The 9,521-nt window shown below is 24.7% G+C and overlaps 1 protein-coding gene across 1 annotated transcript; it reads right to left on the bottom strand.

Annotated features, from left to right (window-relative positions):
- Positions 1–5,086, bottom strand: LOC145829055 (alpha-(1,3)-fucosyltransferase fut-5-like). Its single transcript, XM_082936793.1, has 7 exons — positions 4,958–5,086; positions 4,700–4,729; positions 2,709–2,804; positions 1,566–1,690; positions 1,120–1,329; positions 682–880; positions 1–330 (listed from the first exon to the last, which is right to left on the bottom strand). Exons 1-7 carry the CDS (start codon positions 5,084–5,086, stop codon positions 1–3), a joined length of 1,119 nt encoding a protein of 372 aa, XP_082792919.1.
- Between the last annotated feature and the right edge of the window lie 4,435 nt (positions 5,087–9,521).

A 9,521-nucleotide genomic window follows, 5' to 3' on the forward strand; every position in this document is an offset into this window, starting at 1 on the left:
TCACAGAAGACACTCTTCATCTTCTTCATTGTAAATCCACTCATCAAGCGACTTGACAATCTTACTCGTCGGCAGTTCTCTTCTTCCGTTCGCAAACTTCTTCCCCTCCCCACCTGACGACTTTGTCAACTTCAAGCAAAGTTCGCACTCCCCCGTCGCCATGTTGTACCCGTAAAACTTCTTCGGGTCGTCCAGTCTCCACTCCAAGTACTCCATGTAGGCGGTGTCGTTTTTGTCCAGGTACTTGATGTGGTCGATCAATTGTCCCAGGTCGGCGTAATCGTCGACGAAAATGGCGCTTTTCTTCGGAATCACCGCTTCGTAGTCTTGCTACAATTTTTATTTACTTCAGTACTTTGCAAAGTTTTAATATAAGCACAATAAGTATTTCTAGTTATGTTTACAACTTCAAGCTTAGTTTTCAAATGAACTTGAGCAAATATAATTAAGCATAGTGATTGGTAAACTACCAAATTCAGTAACCGGATTCGGCTGAGTATTGCCTTTTTAAATTTATTAGTTTTTAAATTGTATCCATAACTGGCCAGATCTTAACTTGAAACCGGTTAGACCCGGTAGATCATTAATAGTGCTATGTGTATTTAAACTATCGTGAAACCTTTTTAAAAAGCTTGCTTAATGAAATTTAACCTATCAAAGGTATACAAACAACAAAACTACCTTACGTGCACCATAGATAATAGGTACAGTCCCACTTAAGAAACAGTTTTTGTGCAACTTTTCAGTGATGTAATCCTTGCACATGTGAGCATTTTCAAATGCGAGGTAGAATTTATACTTTGATATAAAACCCAGCATTACTTTCCCCATATATTCTTGACGTGGGCTCACAACAGGGGCGTCAGGAAAACATGATCCCCTTAAAATTGTTAATATTTTATCGTTAAGTTTAGTAAATAAAATGCTTTTTTATCATAATGACTAAATATTTACAAAACATTAATTTTAGTATCCCTACAGAAAATTTGAATTTTGAAGTTATTTATATTTTATACTTTTTGTAATAACTCTTATATACTCTACATTACACATTGTGACTTTACTAAAGAACTAAAAAATTAAATAACCAATATTTATTAGATAAAATTTAAGTTCAACCTACGGTCCACATCTAGTCCCATATCAACCAGTTCTTGCACGAGATTAAACCTCTTCTTAGCACCTTCAGTATATCCACAGTTGGTTGCAAACCATGTGGCTAAATTTTTCTTATTTTTCCTTATTTCTTCTAAGCTTTTGTTTTTCTGTTTTACTTGCATTGCGATATCGTACATATTGTGGTAGGGATAATATATATCTCCGTCTCTTCTAGAAAGATAAGTACAAAGTTAGTAAGAGAATTAAAAAAAGTTTAATTTATATTTTAAATTTTGTAGTGTTAATTTAGTAAAAATGTTTTTAAATAAAAATTGCAATTAAAAGTATCAAAATGCATGATTTGTTGAAGTGTTAAGCACAGACTACTAGAAGTATTTTTAAGTATTATTTTCTAACATAAAAATTGAAACAAATCAATGATCTAAAACAACAAAAAGTATTGAAACCTTACGGTCATAGTTAAATTAAAGTATTCGTCGTAATTTTTCAAGCTTCCTTTTTCATATTTCACATAAGCTGGGCTTTCCAATGAATAAAATATGTAGTATTGGTCTGCCCGCCTAAAATTATGCTAAGTTAATCACTATCACCATAAGTTTCATTTATTTTGAGGCCATTTACAAAAGTCTTCTATGGGTATTTTTTTTTAATCTAAATTTCATAAATTTAAACTGTTTCTCTCTTTTTATTTTGTTGAAATACAATTCAAGTCAAATAAAATTAAAAACTATTCCTTAGGTAACAATGAGTGAAGTTTAAATTAACAAACAATGAATGAAAAACTTTTATTCCTTTAAAAAATAGTTTTATTGTAATAATAGCGAAATCAAATTTTATGTCTAAATTTCTAAAAGTTACTTTTTTAAGTTATTCATTTTAAAACACGCATACATCAATTATTAATACGACTTATTTCAACATGAAACTAGTATAAAAAATTGTAAAATATTTGTGATTATATTAGGCGCAATGATTTAAGTTAATTTATTCTAATAGATCATATTTTAAAATCCAACTTATTTATACAATAAATTTTTTTTACTATTTTTGAGAAAAAACTTATCTTATCCTCACAGTTTTCGGTTTTTTTTAAGAAAAATCAACTTTATACTTAAAAAGTCATATAATTAAATATCAAAGTAAAATTCACCAACTGCGTTTTCTAATAAGATATATGTTTTGTTATTTGTCTATATTAGTTTAAACTTAATGATAACCTTTGTTTTCTTGGCAAATCTCTTGAGTCTAGTTCTTGGTAGTGAAATACAACAGCTTTAGTTGCTTTATCTTCCATCTGTTAAAATTATTTTAAAAATATTGAAAATATGTGCTTAAAATTTTCAAAGTTAAGTTTAAAATATTCTTTATTAGCTTTGTTTATATTAATATTTTAAATTTTTATGACATGTAAAAAAAGAAGCTTCATAGTTTAAAATACAAGTATCATTTAGGTTGAAACATGTAAAATAAGCCTTGTTAGCAAACTACATATCATGTTATACACACAATTTGTACACGTTTTAGAAACAGCAACAATTTTTGGCTATTTGAGTCAAAAATGATGTAGTTAAAGTTAGATTGTTACAAACCCTCCTTCTGCTGTCAGTAACCATGCAGCCACCACATTCTGACCCCAATTTATTATGAACGGGGCTTCCCCAAGGACGATACCAATAAACTATTATCTGAAATTATTTTGTTGATAAAACTGTACTTTATTGGGTTAACATCTGTTATCTAAATATTATCTATCATTTAAATGAGTTGTACTTAAAAAGTTTTAAACATATATTTTTTTTAAACTTCAAAGGTCTTTTTATTCTTTTCCTTTACTAATTGTCTTTTTGGCTTTTCAATATTTTTTATAGCTTTCAAAAACTGTGTAAACAATTAAATAAGGTTGTATTTATTGAAATGTTTTGTTACTACTTAAATGTGTTTGCTTTAACTTTAGTGTACATAGAGGAAGGAAGATCAAAAATGATGTTTACAATGTTTATACTGGTTTGTAGATGTAACATTCTTGCGTAATATCTTTTTTATAAGAATACTACTTTTTCGGTTTGTTCTATTACACTTTCAATACTTGAGAAAAGAAAAATTAACGTGTATATATATTTTTTTTCTTCAAGTTTCAACCTTTAAAAATACTTATTACTGAAGCCTTACTTCACAAAGTTTAAAGATCTAAACTATTTTACGAATAAATTTATAAAATGTCTTTTTTTTTGCATTTATAATAAAAAATATCAATTAAATAAGAATATTTTGAAATAAAAACAGACATTAACTGTGTTACTAGTTATTTTTATGGAGCAATCTTTAATGTTTTAAAAACATCAGTAGTTTTTTTAACATTAAAAACTTAACTCTTATCTATTGTCATTCACTTACTCAAACCTTTGTGTACAGTCGTCGCCATTAATTTTCTGATCACTTTTGAAAATTAAAAAAAGCGTTACTTTTGAAATGTTTTTGTAAATTTAAGTTTTTTTTTTAAATTAGGTAATAGTAATATTTTATATAGTAAACATTTTTAATAGTAGATATTTTTTATTACTGCTTAAATGTGTTTGTTTAATGATAATATACAAACGGGAGAAAATTAAGTAAAAAAGATTATTTATTACAATGTTTGTTCTGGTGTTTAGATTTAATATTCTTACGTAAAGTTTTTTTGTAAGTATTACTTTTTCTTAGGGTTCAATTGTACTTGCAGTACTTGAAAAAAGTAAAATTTTAGTATTTTGTTTTCTATATTTATATAAGTTCCAATCCTAAAAAAAAAACTACATAATAAATCTTATTATAAAATTTTATAAAATATAAAATACTAAACGTATAAGTTGTGTTTATGTCAGTATCTTCTACTACAATAAAACGTAATAATCAAATTAGAAAACTTTAGAATCAAACCACATATTAATTTGTTTAATATTTATTTCTATGAAACAAACCACAATGTTATATAAAAATCAGTAGTTTTTTTAATACAAAATACTAAACGCTTGTTTATTTTCATTTACTTAAACCACTCAAATTTTTATGGATAGTCTTCGCCATTTATTTTTTGATCAGCTTTAAAAATTAAAAAAACCATTGCCTTTAAAATCCTTTTGTATAAACATTATATGTAAATAGTAAACAAAATGCTGGTTTGGTAAACAACATAACTTAATTTTCAAATGCAATATTTGTTTTTTCGCGATAAGCATGTTTGCTTAGCCACCTTTCAACAAAACTTATTGATTTATAAGTCTGTGCATAGTACACACGTACATAAGTGTTGTTTTATCAAGTAAATAAAATCAAATTTTACACCCTGTTAAGCTGTTTCAGCTTATAACGCACGTTGTTTACTCTTTACTACTTAGCAGAAATACGTAATAAAACTATAAACATCTGTTTTTCTAAAGATACTACAAGTATAATGACCAGCAACTCATTCTAATAAATTATAAAATTGATTCTGTTTGTGTGTTTTTTAAACCTTAAAAGCTTTATAAAAACTTGTATAAACAGGTTTAAAGTATATGTTGAACTAATAGGTGTTTTGTATGAAACTAGGTTAGTAACTAACGTTTTCATTTCCTTCCAAAATAAAGTCATCCTGTTAGAAAAAAAATGTAATATAATATTTAGAAATAGACTGCTAAAAATTAATTGTTTATAAAGTTACTATAAAAAAATTTTTACTAAGAAAATTGTTAATCGTTATAATGAGTATAAGATAAATTTGCTTTTAACTTATTTAAATTTTGTTATATAAAATGTTTGTCTTTTAAAATAAGTTTTTCAACAAACATTAAAAATTTAAATTTAAAAACTTTTAACTTACGTCGAAGTAGAGTTTGTTAATAAAGTTAAAAGTTTCTAAGTAGTAAAGGCTGGATTGAATGAAGCAAAATCCGATAGTTGTTATCATTCCGATGACTGTTATAAATTTTGTTTTTTGGTGCCTTTTCATGGTTATTATACAAAAACCTGGTTTAGTTATTAGATATATAAAAAACAGCTCATTTATTGAATAGCTTTTTCGAAAACTAATAAAAAACAGCTGTATATATCTTTTTAAACTTAGTATAGATTTCAATGTGTTGGTATATGGGCTGAAGTTACATAACTAAGCACAGATGTGTTTACATATACTGTATTGCTTATTGTATGGCTTCTCTCGGTGAGATAGTCAGCATGTAATGGTCTTATCACATCATAACCGACTGATGTGCTTATGTTTATTAGTTTGTTTATCTAAAACAGTTTTCCTTTTTTAGTTTTAACAAAAGACTAAATTTCTGCAATTACAACTAGTTTGAAGAAACTTTGTCTTAGTTCAAAAATGCACGCTATTTATAAATTCAAAAGATCAAATCCAACAATAACTGCTTTTTTAGTTTTGAACTTTTTAAAATTCTTATTGTAAAACAAAACGTTTTTATCTATCAAAATTTAAAACAATTATCACTAAAATGATGTCTTGCTTGAAAAATAAAATTTTGCTAAACTTATTTCTATCAAAACAGAATACATATATTAGTATTTTCTTTTAAACATAACGTACTTTCTTATCTATCAAAAGTATTGAGCTATTATTTTTTAAACAAACTCAAATCAATATTTTAATAGATTGGTAATACAGAAACTTGAAATTATAAACTAAATGCTTAACCACAAACGCGACTGTAATATTCCAAATTAACAAAAGATGCAATAAGGATACAAAATAAAAATTTAATGCCAAACTAAAATAAAAATAAGTAAATCTGCTTTCTATACTGGTTACTACAAATGTCGTAAAAGCAATTACATCCAAACACCATGTTAATTTACTTGTTTTCGTAACAAACTAATGACTGAGGTAACACCAAGTTAGTTATTTTAACGTGATGACGTAAAATTGTGCGTTTAACAGAAAAACTGATATGCTTTTTAGAGAAAAAAAACCGGTGCATTAAAAACATGCTCCAGGTTTTATTTTTTAAAAGTTAAAAACGTGCTAGTTTTAGTTTATCAGTAAAAATGCTGCTTATTTTATGCTAGTTTCAGTGAAACTGATACAGTGAAGAATGATTCATATTTTTTAAAATAAAATTTTAAAAGCAATGCTAGTTTAGACTGTCAAAAAAAGAATGTCCATTTCAAGCTTACTTTGTTGCACATTTTCTTTTGTTTGGTTACTTAAACTGCTTGAAACTGTAGTGTTCTGCTCACTATGTTAATTCAGTACGCGTCTATTTTGTTACTGAAACTAACTTATTATTTGTTAACAAAATTAAAATTGCTTAAATTTCGTAATTCAGTATAGAGACTTCTAACTTTTATCAAATGACAATTCGTACTGTTTTAAAAGCTAAACAAGTCTTAAGCTAATTTTGACTATAATTGAGTAAGAATTTACAATTGTTTTACTGTAGCATTCGTTCTTTTTTCACTTATTTCTTTAATTTAAATGCTAAAAGAAATTAAAAAGGTTTGGTTTAAACTAAATAAAACTAAAAAAAAACTAAAAAAAAAGTTATAGTTGTTTTTCAAAAAGATAATTCAAAACTATTAAAAGTCAGTTGTACTAAATAACAAAGCTAGAAAAAATTAAACAAAAGAATATTTAAGCAAATTAATCAAAAACTATATAACTTTAAATGCTTTATGTTGTTTTACTTTTAACTTTTTTTAATGAGAGTTTGCCTTTATTTTTTTTAAGGAAGAAATTAGTTGCCAATAGCTTAAATTTTTACCTAAAATTATAGTTAAGGCTAAACTATTGAACCATTAAACAGTTGAGAAGCAAATTAAATAAACTGTTCTGTTATTAGAACAGATTATACTACTTAAAAAAACAAAGTATATATCAAAAAGTAATTTAAACACTAAAAAATATTTTTTACCTAGTTCAGATTATAAAGCCACTAAAACTTTATTCTTGTTTTAAATAAAAAATCATGTTATAAATGTAATTTAAGCGTCAATTTATATTTATACTAACACAACTCAAGTTAAAATTAAAGCTAGAAAAAATAACTGATGAGTTTTGATCGTTTTACTCATTAGGAAAAAAAAAAATTTGTGAACTTTTACTGTAATTAATAAAAAACGATTTGTTACAAAAAAAATGCACTGATTTAACTTAGTTTTTTTGTCGCTAATTTGCTATGTTTATCGAAATTCGAATTACTAATATAGTATTTAATATCTTTAAAAAGTTGATTGTGTAATAAAAATCGGTTTAGTTTTCTCGTTTGAAATTATTAAGGTTGCAGTTTGTTTTTTGCGAATGAAAAATAGCAAAATACCAAACAATAAAAACGGAACAAAAATAATTCTTATTTCGTAAACTATAACGAACTAAGTTTTATTTAGTCTGTTTGCATAAATAAGTACAAACAAAGTTCTACAATAAATTTCGAATTACTTTTTTTGTTATTTTAAACATTAAACTTAAGCCAAATTTAGTTAAAATTTTCTTTTTGATAGCTTAAGTTATATTACTGTATGAAAATAAAATTTATTTTTTGTGGTCAATTCCTAAATCTAGCAATAACCAACATAACTTATAACTGTTTTTTAAAATATTAATGAGTGCAAGTTATTTTTATAAGTTTTATAAACATTTCTTGCTCGCACTAAATAGTTTTTTTAATGGATTTGTAAATAAAGGCCACTGCAGTTAATTGTTCACGGTGTTTTGAAAAACTTTTCTTTATTTTCTGTTCATTTTTTTTATTTACTTCACGAGTAATTTGTTTTTCTCATTAGGAAAAAAAATCACGTTTTGTAAACTTTTTCTGTAATTAATGAAAAATAAACAATTTGAAACACAAAAAACTTGCATTGATTTAATTTTTTATTTTTTGTGTCGATAACTTGCTGTGTATATCAAAATTTGAATTACTAATATAGCATTAACTATCTTAAATAAGTGCTGGATTATGTATTAAAAATCGGTTTCATTTTCTCATTTAGATTAAGTTTCAGTTTTTTGTGATTCAAAAGTAACAAATACGGAACAAAATATTCTTACTTCGTAAACTATATTGAACTAAGCTTTATTTTTGTTTTCTATTTGATATATTTTCATAATTAAGTGCAAAAAAAACTTTAAGAATAAATATACTGTTTAATTATTTTGTTTAATAATTAAAACATCAAACTATAACCAAGTTCAGTTTAAGTTTTCTTTTTAGATAGCTTGAATTATATTATTGCAGGAAAAAAAAAATGTTTTGAAAGTTATTTTTTATATCAAATACATTATAAGTTGTTTTACATTTGTACTAAACACATGCAGAAAGTTGTTATAAGTCGTTCCATGATTGTTGAATAAGACCTATGTTTCACAACTACCTTAAACACAACAATATCTGTATTTTTTATGTTATTTTTAGAATTAATAGTAATAAGTATATTAATAGTAATTTTACTATAATAGAATTATAGTAAAATATTTACTACACACTTTATTCTTCAAAACTTATAAAGTTTTATCAAATATTATTATTTTTACGAATTTAAAATCTTTCATTAAATAATTTGAATTTTATCCTGAATCTATTATTTTAAATAAAACTAACAACGAAAAAGAATTATAAACATAATGTTTAAACTAACAAATGTTAAAATTTATTATTTAATTTGTCAACCTTTAGTGCTTTTCTACAAAAAAGTTATTTATTAATGAACTATCTCACGCTATTTTATTTTTAAACAAATATTCAGTAAAATATTTTGGAAACCATTGTAAACATTTATTGACATTCACTATTCGTATTTGCTTGCTTAACTGTTTCGTCATTTTTGTTACTACAAAGATGTATTGTCGTATGTTTTATGGAAGTCAAATATTAAAGTTCATGCATGTTTGAAAACTAAAATGTGTTCACACAATAAGATAGTTTTATCTAGCTTTTAGTTAGAACTCTAACTTAGGAGCTTAAAAATAAATAAGAAATATAGCATTTTTAAACATAAACAATCGTTGCTTTTTTTTTAACTTTTAAAACAATGCATGGTTTTTGTTAATAATAAAACATATTTTCTGTATCATTTTTAAATAATAAAGGTTACAGTCGTAATTATTTGAGATAAACCAATATAAGAGGCTTAATAAAACATTTTTTTATAAAAACTCCAACTTAGAAAAAGTATATAAATAAAATATAACAATTTTGCTATACTTATATCTAAATTTTTTTGTATATTTATAACTTTTTAAGTACTTAAAGTTTTTTATTCCAAGTTTTAAAGTAAAAAAACTTAGCAAACACCTAGCAAACTTTTAGAAATTTTTATAAATGCTTATTAATTTAAAACTTATTTTAACAAAATGAGAATGCGCAGTATAGCCACAAACTTAAAACTGTTTTTAGTAGTTTGTGTTGTAAGTACTACAAATATTAAAATGAAAA

This window comes from Thalia democratica, chromosome 2, assembly GCF_965202585.1.
Source record: "Thalia democratica chromosome 2, ktThaDemo2.hap1.1, whole genome shotgun sequence".
In the NCBI taxonomy this organism is placed as follows: domain Eukaryota; kingdom Metazoa; phylum Chordata; class Thaliacea; order Salpida; family Salpidae; genus Thalia; species Thalia democratica.

Excerpts from the sequence above, each read along its gene's own strand:
- LOC145829055 (XM_082936793.1), bottom strand. The coding sequence starts at position 5,086 with ATGAAAAGGCACCAAAAAACAAAATTTATAACAGTCATCGGAATGATA. Across the intron at positions 2,805-4,699 it reads TTTTGGAAGGAAATGAAAAC|ATAATAGTTTATTGGTATCG; the intron begins GTTAGTTACTAA and ends AAATAATTTCAG. Across the intron at positions 1,330-1,565 it reads AATTTAACTATGACCGTAAG|AAGAGACGGAGATATATATT; the intron begins GTTTCAATACTT and ends TTATCTTTCTAG.